This window comes from Mytilus trossulus, chromosome 6, assembly GCF_036588685.1.
Source record: "Mytilus trossulus isolate FHL-02 chromosome 6, PNRI_Mtr1.1.1.hap1, whole genome shotgun sequence".
Lineage (NCBI taxonomy): Eukaryota > Metazoa > Mollusca > Bivalvia > Mytilida > Mytilidae > Mytilus > Mytilus trossulus.
This window is the reverse complement of record NC_086378.1, coordinates 13929499-13945038: the sequence shown is the minus strand read 5'-3', so window position 1 is coordinate 13945038 and position 15540 is coordinate 13929499. Positions and strand designations below refer to the sequence as shown.

Here is a 15540-nt window from a genome sequence, read left to right as displayed (position 1 = left end):
ACAACTTTTTATTTGATAAGGAGATAGGGTAAGATATATAATGAGACAACTAACCACCAGACAACAAATGAACTAAATGTAAGCAACTCTAGGTCACTGTAGCAATGAGCAAACTCCATACCACATAGCAAACATGATTAATGTACATAACAAATATGAAATACAGCAACAAGAACCACTGAATTACAGGCTTTTGATTTGGAATAGACATATACAGAATGTTGTGGAGTTTAACATGTTTGGGGAGGGGGTGGGGCAACCCTATCTAATCCTGCTTAATATTTCAGATTTATACAAAACACAAAAACCATAAAACCACAGATCTAAGTGAAAGCTAAAGCAAAACCAATAACATCAATAAATCAAAGTGCTTGTAAGCACAGAATGGTGAAGATTGCCTTTCTTATCAGTGGGAAGTCAAATTAAACATTGCATTACAAATGTATCAATAAGTTGATTCAACAACATTTTTGGACTATGGGAGATAACTTCCAATTTTAAACCCATAAAAGCGCTTCGGATGCAATAAATTATTAAACATGTTTTCCATTTTTAGCTCACCTGGCCCGAAGGGCCAAGTGAGCTTTTCTCATCACTTGGCGTCCGTCGTCCGTCGTCGTTAACTTTTACAAAAATCTTCTCCTCTGAAACTACTGGGCCAAATCAAACCAAACTTGGCCACAATCATCATTGGGGTATCTAGTTTAAAAAATGATGGCCGCCACGGCTAAAAATAGAACATAGGGGTAAAATGCAGTTTTTGGCTTATAACTCAAAAACCAAAGCATTTAGAGCAAATCTGACATGGGGTAAAAATGTTTATCAGGTCAAGATCTATCTGCCCTGAAATTTTCAGATGAATCGGTCAATCGGTTGTTGGGTTGCTGCCCCTGAATTGGTAATTTTGAAGAAATTTTGCTGTTTTTGGTTATTATCTTGAATATTATTATAGTTAGAGATAAACTGTAAACAGCAATAATGTTCAGCAAAGTAAGATCTACAAATAAGTCAACATGACCAAAATGGTCAGTTGACCCGTTTAGGAGTTATTGCCCTTTATAGTCAATTTTTAACCATTTTTCGTTAATTAAAGTAATCTTTTACAAAAATCTTCTCCTCTGAAACTACTTGGCCAAATTAATCCAAACTTGGCCACAATCATCTTTGGGGTATATAGTTTAAAAAATGTGTGGCGTGACCTGGTCAACCAACCAAGATGGCCGCCACGGCTAAAAATAGAACAAAGGGGTAAAATGCAGTTTTTGGCTTATAACTCAAAAACCAAAGCATTTTGAGGAAATCTGAAATGGGATAAAAATGTTTATCAGGTCAAGAACTATCTGCCCTGAAATTTTCAGATGAATCGGTCAATCGGTTGTTGGGTTGCTGCCCCTGAATTGGTAATTTTGAGGAAATTTTGCTGTTTTTGGTTATTATCTTGAATATTATTATAGATAGAGATAAATTGTAAACAGCAATAATGTTCAGCAAAGTAAGATCTACAAATAAGTCAACATGACCAAAATGGTCAGTTGACCCCTTTAGGAGTTATTGCCCTTTATAGTCAACCTTTAACCATTTTTCATAAATCTAAGTAATCTTTTACAAAATCTCCACTGAAACTACTAGGCCACAATCATCTTTGGGGTATCTAGTTTGAAAAATGTGTCCGATGACCTGGCCATTCAACCAAGATGGCCGCCACGGCTAAAAATAGAACATAGGGGTAAAATGCAGTTTTTTGCTTATAACTATGAAACCAAAGCATCTAGAGCAAATCTGACAAGAAGTTATATTGTTAATCAAGTCAATATCTATCTGCCCTGAATTTTTCAGATGAATTGGACAACTGGTTGTTGGGTTGCTACCCTCCAATTGGTAATTTTTAAAGAAATTTTGCCGTTTTTTGTTATCTTGAATACTATTATAGATAGCGATAAACTGTAAACAGCAATAATGTTCAGCAAAGTAAGATCTACAAATAAGTCAACATGACCTAAATGGTCAATTGACCCCTTAAGGAGTTATTGCCCTTTATAGTCAATTTTTAACAATTTTCATTAATTTGGTAAATTTATGTAAATTTTTACCAAATATAGTTCTCTGTTACTAATGGGCAAAGTTCATGATAGATATAATTGTAAGAAGCAGAATCGTTCAGTAAAGTAAGAACTTCAAACACATCACCATCACCAAAATACAATTTTGTCATGAATCCATTTGTGTCCTTTGTTTAATATGCACATAGACCAAGGTGAGCGACACAGGCTCTTTAGAGCCTCTAGTTTAAAGATGACTTTAACAATTACATCATTTATATTTTAAGAACAGACATTACTTGTCGATTCCTGCACCTTGCAAAAAATATGTAGTTTTCTTGATGGGTTTCTCATTGTTTTGTGACTATCTGAGCATATATTACAAAGATAAATTTCTGGAAATTAAATGAATGTACTGAAATTGAAATTGAGAATGGAAATGGGGAATGTGTCAAAGAGGCAACAACCCAACCATAGAAAAAAACACAGCTGAAGGTCACCAACAGGTCTTCAATGTAGCGAGAAATTCCTGCACCCCGAGGCGTCCTTTAGCTGGCCCATAAACAAATTCTAGTTCAGTGATAATGAACGCCATACTAATTTCCAAATTGTACACAAGAAACTAAAATCAAAATAATACAAGACTAACTGAAAATTCTATCAGAGAAACACATGACCTTGTGATGTGTCCAAATAGTGCTTCCCTTTTGATGGAATTTATGTTAAGTCTGTAATATGAGGATTTACTAGGAGTACCACATAACCTTAACCTTATTAGTGATACATGTAAATGAGGTGAAGGTCAAATAAACCCTGCAATTTTAGTTAGCCTTTTGCTTATACATGTAGTATCTGAGAAGACCTAATAAAAAAACATTGAGCATTGACCACTGAACCATAAATATGAGGTCACGATATGAACCATGCCATGATTTCATATAACCAATATAGTTGAATTATTACTAATACATTTGTAGTAACTTAAAAAGAACAAACTAGAGAATTTAGCATCGTCCAGTGAATCATGAAAAAAAGGTTACGGTCAAATGAAACATTTCAAACAAAAATATACAACTTACAATCATTCTATACACCAAATATAGCTGCGGCATTTCTTATGGAACATTGAAAAAATCCCAAACCACAAATTTAACATTGACCAGTGAACTATGAAAATGAGGTCAAGGACAACTCAAGGTTACATATTATCACCATTCCATACACCAAATATAGTGGAACTATTTATTATAATATCGGAGATGCTGAATAGCCCTGAAAACTTATATTCTTATGTCTTGCATCCTGAGACTTGATGCAAGCGAGACAAAAGTTGCCAACACAATAAGCTGCATCTTCGAACTTGTTGTCTACCTACACCAAGAGCATCTTGATCGACTTGTCAAATCAGAAACTTTTAAATGGGTTTTTGCTGCTTCTCCATCAAACACCTGACATTAATTAGGAGCCAAGTCAGAATGTGTCTAGGTAGGGCATTGTCTCTCAGTGTTACCTTGTTATCTAGCCATTTTTAAAAATCAAACTGTGTTTTTCTAGTATAAAACAAAGTATTTTAACATTACAAGTTTCTAAGTACCTATCAAGTGGTGAATGATACCTGATGATAGCATTTTGTATGTCCTTGTCAACAGCTATGAATTTTTATCATCATTTAGTATGTTTATATGATATGAGCTTGTTTTCTAGGACCATTCATCGGTTCACTTCAATTTGTAATTATGGCTATGTAGATTTTTGGTTAATAAGGGGTTGCAGTTGTTAATTTTAGAATGTGATCCTTTTTCAAGTGATTCTTGGTAGGATGATTTAACATCACATCATAATAAGTTAATAAACTACCAAAAGATGGACCGACATAAGATAAAAGATTGGGATAAATCAATTGAATGACATTTCTCTAACACAAGTTTAACATGTCTCTTGTATGTTTTTTTTCATATTATAATGCAGCAGCCTCTTGTTGAAAAGCATTTCTCCTCTCTTTACACTACTGAACATTCTGACATGTGAATTCAACTTGGTGGTAAATGATCAAATTAATACAAACTTCTTTTGTATGGGTTATGTACAATATTTTTTTTATGGAAGATCATGATGTCTTCTGTACTGTTCTTTACCAAGATTGATTGTTGTTGAATACTACTTTAAGCATCATGGTTAATTTTGGGATCAGTTTTTATAGCTGCAGGAAATTGATGTGCCTGGAGAGAACTAACAGCCTTAAGTAGAACTCTTACCATCTTGATCAATTCAGATTAAATTCCAGCCCACCTACTGAGTGCGCCACAGGGTTTGATCTCCCAACATCAGTGATGACAGGCTAATTTCACAGAAGTTTGACTACTAAGATCACTTGACCAAGAAGATAAACCAGAAACTACTGTAAACCAATTTTCTTTCGTGGATACTTTATTTTGTGTTTGACCCTTTCTGGTCCACTGAGTGGCTATTTAATTTTGCCATTCTCTAATTTACTTGTAGTTTGATGGGTAAAAATTTGAGTTTATCAGATTAGCCATGATCTAATCTCATGTATTTTTTTTTATTTACAAAAACAGCTCATGCCAATAAGTTGGTTTACAGTGTGTAAGCAGATATTCATCACAGATGTTTGTTCAATTTGGTTGTGATGAGCATTTCAAATGACGTTGACATAAAATAAAGATAAAAGTTCTATCAAAAACACAGAAATAATTTATTTTTATACAAAAGAGATACAAATATTATACAGTACAAACAAGCACACACACATAAAGAATAATGATCAACTCTGACAATTACATTACCATTCAATTGGAAATTTAAATGTTATAAAATAAAACTTGCTAAGGATTTTTTTTGGGTAGGGTCGAGACATTCTTGTTATCCACCTGTACTATTCTCTACTTTATCTAAAACTTCCAAGAAAACAATTTTCTCCATTAATAAGTTGATTTTTTAAGTTTCCAAGCTAATTGTTTCTTAAGCAGGTGTTTAATAATAGCTTTAAACATATCTAGGAAATGAAATAAAGTTTAGGCAATGTGATTTGTTTGAAATTGAGCAGGATTTTAGTCAATTAAACTGACTTAGCTATCCTTTTATACTTTCTATAAACAAGAATGTCCCTTCAATATATACATACATTTTTTTTGTATTTAAAACTCATAAAAAATACTGCAATTTCTGTTGATAGCATTAGAAATAAAAACATTAATAAAGTAAAAACATTAAATATAAATGAAACAAAAATTTTATTGCTCTATTTTTTATTTTTTTTTATTAAGTTTATCAATATTTCTCCTGTAGATTATTTTGTGAAACAATGTAGTTTGAAATCTTTTAAAACATCAAGTGGTCATATCTTCTTAACCAAGCAGTCATAAATATTATGCTTCTTTTTATCCAGGAGACCAATGTGTCAAATTTTCCTTTATTCCTAATTTCCTGAAAATAAAATAGGTTCAGTACACTTAACACAAAACTTTCAAAAAACAATCAGTTTCTTGTTTGTTAAAACCACAACCAAAACAAGGAATATTCATTAAATTTGAGATTTTGATGACTGACTTTGGAATTCAGGCTAAAAATGTGTATTACATTTGATTCACAGTATAAAATAATGTTACCAAAATAATTCACAACAGATATACATTTGAAAAGACAAATTACAAAATAACATCTTAAAGTTGCATTATTTTCCATTTTTTATTCATAAAAAGCTTGTTTATTTAAAAAAAAAACAAAAAAAAAACTGACTGACCATGCCAATTACAAGTATTAAATGGTAACACAATACATTTCACCGGTCTAAACAATCAAAATCATAATTGAAAGTTTTCAGAGAACAAGATGAGAAGCATATTTTACATTAAACAGAAGTGGTTCTAGTAAAAAGATATGATAGCAAAAAAATAATCTCAAAAAGAGACCAGAATTAGGAAAAAGAAAAATATGAAAACATGAAAATGTGAATTAAAACTTGGTGAAAATGAACTTCTTCGCAGTAGTATCAATGACCTTTTGAAAATATCCTCAAGAAAAAATTTACTAATTCATTATATCATTAGTTCACCTTAGAATACGTGTACAAATTATCTATGATTAGTAATTCACAAACATTGTCTAACATATTGCACATTAAGAATATATCGACATATATGTCTACGACTCTTTTTTCGTCACTTCCTGTTCGTATTTCTCCAGTAACAATTTCTTGTAGCCTTCCTGATTTTTCCATAGGTCTGCTGCTTGCACATTCAATGGACTGTCTATATTTGGTTCTGAAAATACAAACCAGATTATAGTTTAATGGGGCAAAAAAATATTCTAATTGTACCTTTTGGTTTTCTCAAAAATTCAGTTATGTACCAACATTGTACCACATAAACATGCACTATAAAACAAAGCACACCACATGGGAAAGCTTTGCACTTCTACCTGTTTCTAAGCTTAATGATTTTTTCCAGATGAACAGACTATTTAATAATGTACATGATGTATAGTTATTCAAAAGTGCACATATTTTGTACATAAATAAAAGCTGTTAGTTTTCTCGTTTGAATTGTTTTACATTGTAATTTTTCTGCCTTTTATAGCTTACTATATGCCATGGGCTTTGCTCATTGTTGATGACAGTATGGTGACCTATTGTTGCTATTTCTGTGTCATTTTGGTCTCTTGTGGAGACTGTCTCATTGGCAATCATACCACATCTTCTTTTTTACACAAATGATAAAATCAAACCGTTTAACTAAAAGGCAATGATTATAAAATCGCGAAAAATAAATACCTGCAAACGTGTTTGAAAGACACAATTCGTGAAAAAAAGTACAAGTACACAGTTTATATATTATTACCTCCTAGTAAACTCTGTAATGACAACAATATTGTCCTTACATCATACAGCGCTGACCATTTCTCCTTTAGGATGTCCAGACAAATATTTCCATGTTTGTCTACATTAGGATGGTAGCATGGTGTTTCAAATCTGACTGTAGGAGCTTGGTAAGGATATCCACTTGGGAAGTCAAAGGTCAACTTGTATTGCAGTCCTTCATATACCTGAAAGTACAAAACAAAAGCGATGAGGCAGATGTGTAACTTCATGACATATTAAAATTATTGTTGTATTTTTCAATTCTATTCTATTCCAAAATTAAACTAAAACATAGTTCCAATCTCTTTAGCGTTTCACATATATATTCAATTTGTCAATGGCAAGGACGAAATAAATACATGTTGATATCATTGCAAAGGAAATAAAACCTTTCCAACAAATTAGTTGGTGTTTATCAGACTATAAAGTTTAATTTTTTGCATGGTGAACAAATAAAATATTGAACTGATACAATTAGATGAAGTGTTGTTCCTTCTTTTAAATTTCTTATTTCCAATAACAAAATTACAAATGATTTATTATGTGTTGATACATGTTCCCTGGAGGGATTAAATTGCATGATGAACTCTTGCTCATCATTTTCTGCCTTCTGACTAAATATGAGGTCAGTATGATGTACCAAATCATTTGCACAATTGTGTAAAACATGACAGACTAAATTTATAGTTCAATGTACCGAAATTACTGTAAAATGAGAGAACTTCAGCTATATAGACTTACTGTTCCTTTTGCACCATTCACAGTCGCTATCCATTTAAACAAATTATCATTATCTGGAAAAGCTGAGATACCTGGATCTCCAGATGTCTAAAATCATAAAACAAATTATCATTATCTGGGAAAGCTGAGATATCTGGATCACCAGATGTCTAAAATTATAAAACAAATTATCATTATCTGGGAAAGCTGAGATACCTGGATCACCAGATGTCTAAAATTGTAAAACAAATTATCATTATCTGGGAAAGCTGAGATACCGATCACCAGATGTCTAAAATTGTAAAACAAATTATCATTATCTGGGAAAGCTGAGATACCTGGATCACCAGATGTCTAAAATTATAAAACAAATTATCATTATCTGAGAAAGCTCATGAGATACCTGGATCTCCAGATGTCTAAAATTATGAAACAAATTATCAGATAAAATATAATTAGAAATTTCACCAAAAACAATCATGATAAAAATTCACTCAATAGTTCAGTATAAGTTAAATTAGTTAACTAACATAAGGTTACATTAGTGTGAAACGAGCTACAGAACAAACAAGTGAAACTGGGAGCTACTGCTCACTGATGATACCCCCGCCGCAAGTGGATAATATAAATAGTGTAAAAATATGCAAGTGTTCGGTAAACAAGAAGTTGTCAAGTGATGAATCTGAAAACGCATCACACGGTATAGCTGACTTATATAAATCCTGAAACCAAATTTCAGAAATCCTTGTATTGTAGTTCATGAGAAAAGTGTGACGAAAATTTTCAACTTGGCTATCATGTGTAAAATCATACAAGTGTTCAGTAAACAGGAAGTTGTCAAGTGATCACTCTGAAAACGCATCACACGGTAAAGCTGACTTAGATAAAGCCTGAAACCAAATTTCAGAAATCCTTGTATTGTAGTTCCTGAGAAAAATGCGACGAAAAAATAAATAGTGTAAAAATATGCAAATGTTCGGTAAACAGGAAGTTGTTGAGTGATGAATCTGAAAACGCATCACACGGTATAGCTGACTTATATAAATCCTGAAACCAAATTTCAGAAATCCTTGTATTATAGTTCCTGAGAAAAGTGTGCCGGAAAATTTTCAACTTGGCTATCATGTGTAAAATCATACAAGTGTTCGGTAAACAGGAAGTTGTCAAGTCATCAATCTGAAAACGCATCACATGGTTTAGCTGACTTAGATAAACCCTGAAACCAAATTTCAGAAATCCTTGTATTGTAGTTCCTGAGAAAAATGCAACGAAAAATATTCATGGGACGGACAGACAGAGGTAAAACAGTATACCCCCCTTTTTTTAAAGTGGAAAGCAGGGGTATAATTATAGTTATTTCTACTAAACATGCTATATATAATGAACCTAAAATACACACTGAGTTAGTATATCAATACACATATAGTGAAAAATCATTCACATTTTTGTACAAGAACACTTTAAACATCTTTAGTGTTTGTTGCTTTTTAAAAGCTTGAGATATTTTTTTTTTAAATATAGGTTGACTGATACAGACTTCTTTGCTCCACCTTTTCATTTAAACATGCGAAAACAATTAAACATATGTATACAGAAACATTTTGCAGTCAAGTTGAAATCTTTTACTTTCAAACAGAAAATATTAACATAGTAAAATTACTTACAAGTAAAGTCATTAATTCTTGCTGCAACCTAGAATAGAAAATAAAATATTGGATAACTTGGGACTAAGAGATAAATATCTTTTTTCATATGATTGGATTATATTTTTTGTACAACCAGAAGAAAATTAATTTTCAATTTTGCTGCTCTAATCATACTTGAATATATGCGGTATGGGCTTTGCTCATTGTTGAAGGCCATACGGTGACCTATAATTGTTAATGTTTGTGTCATTTTGGTCATGATTGCCAATGAGACAACTATCCACCACAAAAGACCAAAATGACATGAACATTAACAATTATAGGTCACCCTACGCCCTTCAACAATGAGCAAAGCCCATACCTACAGAATACAATACCATGGCCTAATAAAAATTAAATCCTAAATACATGTAGCACCCGATATAATTTATTTGTTTATGAACCGATATAGTTCATTTGTTTATGGAACCTAAATTATTCATGTCAGTAAATGATTTAACGAAACCTGAGAGTAGGACGGAAGACTCTTCTTCTTTTATTTTCCGCACTCCATCATAATATTGATGAATATCGGACCACAGAAGAAAAATCACGTTGTGGTTGGTTAACCCTCTTGCTGTCGACCGTTTTTCAAAGTTGCATTTGATATGCCGGAAAATATGACAGATCAATGTCTGTGACGTAACATGCCATACAACGACATCATTCAATATATGACGTCACGACATAATGACCGTTACATTTTGGACCCATCGGAGAAAAACGTAACACTGTTTAATCTTATTTTTTTTTAATTGAAAGAGATACAGCATTGATAAGAAGCTTGCATAAATTTAGCCATGGACATATGTGTCCCTCATCAAAATCAAAACCTAAACAAAATCAATCAAAATATTGACCCCAAGTGTGATTGTGGTCAATTAGAAACTGTGGAACATTATTTATTATTTTGTGAAAACTATGAAGAGGCAAGACAAAAACTTATACCTGAGATATACTTTAACACAGGATCGTTGCATATTGATTTGGAACTTTTATTGTCAATGGAAAAAAACGACAGTGTATCCGTCTCTAATGAAAGCAAGGCAAATGGTCCAGACAATATATCGTGTAGAATATTGAAAGAGTGTGCAGAGTCAATATCACCATATTTACAGTTAATCTTCACCAAAACACTAAAAGATCAAAGTGTACCACAAGACTGGCTTATTGCAAATGTCATCGCACTATTCAAGAAAGGGGATAAGAGTCAACCGGTCAACTATCGACCAGTATCCTTGACATCAGTTCCATGTAAAATAATGGAACATATTATATTTAAACACATAATGAACCATCTTGAGAAGTATAATATACTTGTGGACTTCCAGCATGGCTTCAGAAGCAAAAGATCGTGTGAGTCACAACTAGTCATAACAGCAGAGGATATAACTAGAAATCTGGACAATAACCAACAGGTAGATATGCTCATATTAGACTTTAGTAAAGCATTCGACACAGTACCACACCAGCGATTGTTGAAGAAACTAGCATCATATGGTATCGATGGAAACATACTTGCATGGTTAGAAGCTTGGCTGACAAAAAGAGAACAACAAGTCACACTGGAAGGAGAAAGATCAAGTACTGCTAAAGTAACATCTGGCGTACCACAGGGAACAGTTTTAGGACCATTGCTGTTTCTCCTATACATAAACGACATCGGGAATGACATAACATCAAAAATTCGCCTGTTTGCAGATGATAGCCTACTCTACCTAGCAATCTCGTCAAAGGATGACTGCAAACATCTACAAGAAGATCTCGACAAAATGGTAAAATGGACAAAAATTTGGCAAATGATATTCAATCCTTCAAAATGCTATGTCCTTACAATAACCAAAAAAAGGAAAACCATCAACTTCAACTACAACATCAATGGTCATATCCTGGAATCAGTTGCATCAAACCCATACCTAGGAGCTGAACTCACCAACACCATGTCATGGGACAAACAAGTTAACAAAGTTGTCACCAAAGGAAATAAAGCACTAGGCTTCATTCGAAGAAATGTTGGATCATGTCCAGAGGAAGTTAAAAAACAAGCCTATCTTGCCCTTGTCCGACCGCACCTTGAATACGCTTGCAGCGCATGGGACCCTCACCTACAAAAACATATTTATCAGTTTGAGATGGTCCAACGCCGTGCAGCACGCTTTATCAAAAGCAATTACTCAAGAGAGCCTGGAACAGTAACAACTCTTCTAGAAGAATTAAATTTAACACCACTAGAAATAAGACGAAAAGTAGCACGTATAACACTCTTTCATAAAGCCATCCATGAAAGAGTTGCTATACCTATTCCAACGCACATTATAAAACCAAGAAGAACGTCGAGACTCCATCAACCGAACACTAAAAGATATGTACAAATAAGGCCAAATAAAGATATCTACAAATACAGCTTTTTCCCTAGGACCATCAGAGACTGGAATAAACTACCAGATGAACTATTAGAGATCGAGAGCAGTGAGGAATTCAAGACCAAACTCACCAAGCTCCTCTGTAGTGGCTAGCAACACAGACAGTCGATACTGGTAGAAAATGTTTTTAACCTGCACCTGTATATAAATTTCTAGCACAATTTTGGAACCATTTGTAAATATAGAAAGTTTATTGTCATGTTGGAGGACGTCAAAAGTTAAACCATACTTGAGTGATGGGTCGAAGTACCCTTTTCAAGTGACGACATAGCTCCGCTATGTCGTAGATGTAGATGTAGATGTAGATGAATACTAATGCCGTCATGTGGTGACCCCCTATGAGACTGTATGGGGTTAGTAAGTTTCACCCCCTATGGATTTTACTATAACCCTCTAAAGATCCTTAGGGGTCAGTAGCGAACTATTTAACTTATACTATGTGCCGTGCATGCGTGGGTAAAATTTACAATTTATATTTACATCTAAAATTGAATAAAGAAATAATTACTTATTTTTGTTTTAATAGTGTAATAGTTATATATACAGAATCTTGGTTGCAGCTGGGAGTGCTAGGTTGCAGTAAAATATGTAGTATTGGTTGAGAACAGATATAGGAATCCGAATGCTTGACTCCTCGACAAACCGGAGGACACATTTTTCATCATTAATACCTTTTGCTGACTGAATGGTTATCTTTTGAGGATGACCCGTGTTTCTTGACATCTTTACTCCTAGGGGAGGCAACGACTGGGTTTGTGTTTTGTGAATGAGATGCCATCGTTCGTATTTCCTCAGGTTTTGAATATTGTGCGACTTGCTTCAATTGACCAATGGGAAGAAAGCTTTCTAACAATCATGTCATATGAGCGCTTTCTTGTTGCAGTCAAGCGCCTCAAAGAAAAAATAATAAAACTGTGCACAAACATGGTGATAACAATAGATATCCGGAACTATATTTTACTGAAACCTAGCACTCCCAGCTGCAATCAAGATTCTGTATATATAACTATTTCACTATTAAAACGTTTATACAACTTTAAAATTTCAATTATATATTTCCCCAGTGTAGTTTAATTTTAAAAAATACTTTTCAAATACTGTCATATGTCTTTTTTCTTGGTTTCAAGTGCAATTCCCCCCCTGGTTTTTAATTTAAATTATGGTGGCCGGTTAAGGCCATTCCGCGTTTTCGCGTTTTCGCGTTTTCGCCCATCATATTATATAGGGCGAAAACGCGAAAACGCGAAGTCGAAAACGCGAAAACGCGAAGTCGAAAACGCGAAAACGCGAAAACGCGAAGTCGAAAACGCGAAAACGCGAAATATTTTTTCTTTCCGATTTCGCGTTTTCGACTTCGCGTTTTCGCGTTTTTGCGTTTTCGACTTCGCGATTTCGCGTTTTCGCCTTTTCGCGTTTTCTCCTTTTCGCGTTTTCGCGATTTCGCGTTTTCGCGTTTTCGCGTTTTCGCGATTTCGCGTTTTCGCGTTTTCGCGATTTCGCCTTTTCGCGTTTTCACGATTTCGCCTTTTCGCGTTTTCGCGATTTCGCGTTTTCGCCTTTTCGCCTTAAATTATAGGTATATTGATCCAATATCCACCCGTTTATAGTATGGATCACATTTCCGACCTTACATTGATTACGTGCTACGTGTACAATGTTTCGAGTTCTTTCGGAATTATATTCCAGGTAACTCTCTTCAGAGGTCGTCCGTTTTATTTTTATTTTATATAGCTATATACCAACATATAAATAAAATTCTAAACATCTTTCCACACAAAAACAAAATATTATTTCATAAACGTATGAAGGATGATGGATATATTTTATTTCAAGGTACTACGGAAGAAGTTAAACTTCTTTTCGAAATAGCAAACACAAACCACAACCTACTGCAATTTACTTATGAAATTGACAGACAAAGTTTGAAATTTCTAGACTTAGAAACGTATAAAGGACAGAGATTTCAAAAAGAAAATATCTTAGATATTAGATGTTTCACAAAACCAACTGAAAAATTCCAATATCTACACCAAAATTCTAACCACGCTAAAAGTTGTTTTAAATCCTTTATTAAAGGTGAAGGAATACGAATTCTTAGAAATACCTCTGATCCTGACAATTTTAATGAAAGAATAAACTTATTTACAGAAAAATTAATACAAAGAGGTTACAAAATCGCTTTTGTAAATAAAATATTAAGAAATATTTCCCATACAGAAAGATTAAACAAATTAACAAACAAAGAAACAAGAATAAACAAAAACACAGATAACTATAATATATCTTTCATAACACAATACCACGCTAATGCGGAAAATTTACAAACCATTATAAGAAAACATTGGCATTTAATTCAAGACAACCCACAGTTCAAAAATCTCTTTGATAAAAAACCCACAATAGCATTCAAAAGAAACAGGAACATTGGGGAAATCGTTAAGAAACACTTGAAATAAATCAATGTCTCCCAATAGAAATTAATTAGACAGTTATACTAAAACCAAAGGAAGGTGCGTTGACAATGAAAAATGCATATTGAAACGTATCTTAAACAATAACCAAAACCAGTTATCCATACGTTGATAAAACGAACAATAATAAATAAAAGGTACAATAATAAATAAAATGTACAAAATAATAAACAAACAAACATTTAAAAATAAAAATAAAAATAAAAATAAAAAATAAAAAATAAAAATAATAATAATAATAAAAATAAAAAATAAAAATAAAACGGACGACCTCTGAAGAGAGTTACCTGGAATATAATTCCGAAAGAACTCGAAACATTGTACACGTAGCACGTAATCAATGTAAGGTCGGAAATGTGATCCATACTATAAACGGGTGGATATTGGATCAATATACCTATAATTTAAGGCGAAAAGGCGAAAACGCGAAATCGCGAAAACGCGAAAAGGCGAAATCGCGAAAAGGCGAAAAGGCGAAAAGGCGAAAAGGCGAAAACGCGAAAACGCGAAAACGCGAAGTCGAAAACGGTAAATCGGAAAGAAAAAATATTTCGCGTTTTCGCGTTTTCGACTTCGCGTTTTCGCGTTTTCGACTTCGCGATTTCGCGTTTTCGCGTTTTCGCCCTATATAATATGATGGGCGAAAACGCGAAAACGCGAAAACGCGAAATGGCCTTAACCGGCCACCATATTAAATACTATTTTTTTTTATATATGATGAATTGATATCTTTTATTTTTGTTGCCCTCATTTAGATATAAGCTAGCTTGGGAACCCCACTTTCAAAGTCCTTGGTCTGCACCTGTATCCTATGCCTTGAGGATATCTGAAAATAGTGAAGCACCTCATGGGAGTGTCCCAGTAATCACATAATCACATTTTTTTGCCAATATAATCACATAATTATTAAGTATTTTTCTAAACAAGATAATCAACATATTAAAAATACAGTCCCAGATTATCAAATTATCATGAAATATTTTGTCTGGTAAATCAGATAATTATTTTAAAAAAAAGTCCCAAGTAATCACATAATCAAAATCCCCATGAGGCCAGGCTCAATAGTTTGCGAATACATTTTTGAACAAATAAATTCTTACTTAGATAGGGTAAAAATTTATTAACAAGTGGTTTCATGGAGGGATTCCTGAAAAAAGTTTATCATTTACATGCACTTACTATACTGATGGGAACAAAATTAGCAAGAAGGTTTCATGATAGATATTTGTTATTTATTAAAAGAAATTTATATTATTTGACTGACCTAAAGGGACCTTTTCTTATCAGAATATTTGACTCTCCTTAATATCACCAGTTGCCATTGAT

At 33.3% G+C, this 15540-nt stretch overlaps 1 protein-coding gene across 2 annotated transcripts; it reads right to left on the bottom strand.

Moving 5' to 3' along the window:
* Positions 1-5323: 5323 nt before the first annotated feature.
* On the bottom strand, positions 5324-12650 carry LOC134720834 (ubiquitin-conjugating enzyme E2 C-like). Of its 2 annotated transcripts, XM_063583385.1 has the most exons (6): positions 12415-12650; positions 9300-9327; positions 7974-7989; positions 7657-7727; positions 6896-7100; positions 5324-6319 (listed from the first exon to the last, which is right to left on the bottom strand). In XM_063583385.1, exons 1-6 carry the CDS (start codon positions 12519-12521, stop codon positions 6201-6203), a joined length of 546 nt encoding a protein of 181 aa, XP_063439455.1. In that variant the 5' UTR covers positions 12522-12650; the 3' UTR covers positions 5324-6200. The 2 variants fall into 2 exon arrangements, with proteins under 2 accessions (XP_063439455.1, XP_063439454.1); XM_063583384.1 differs by lacking the exon at positions 7974-7989 and having other exon boundaries at positions 7657-7743.
* Between the last annotated feature and the right edge of the window lie 2890 nt (positions 12651-15540).

Excerpts from the sequence above, each read along its gene's own strand:
- LOC134720834 (XM_063583385.1), bottom strand. The coding sequence starts at position 12,521 with ATGGCATCTCATTCACAAAACACAAACCCAGTCGTTGCCTCCCCTAGG. Across the intron at positions 7,101-7,656 it reads TGAATGGTGCAAAAGGAACA|GTATATGAAGGACTGCAATA; the intron begins GTAAGTCTATAT and ends TTGTACTTTCAG. Across the intron at positions 6,320-6,895 it reads ATTACAGAGTTTACTAGGAG|AACCAAATATAGACAGTCCA; the intron begins GTAATAATATAT and ends TTGTATTTTCAG.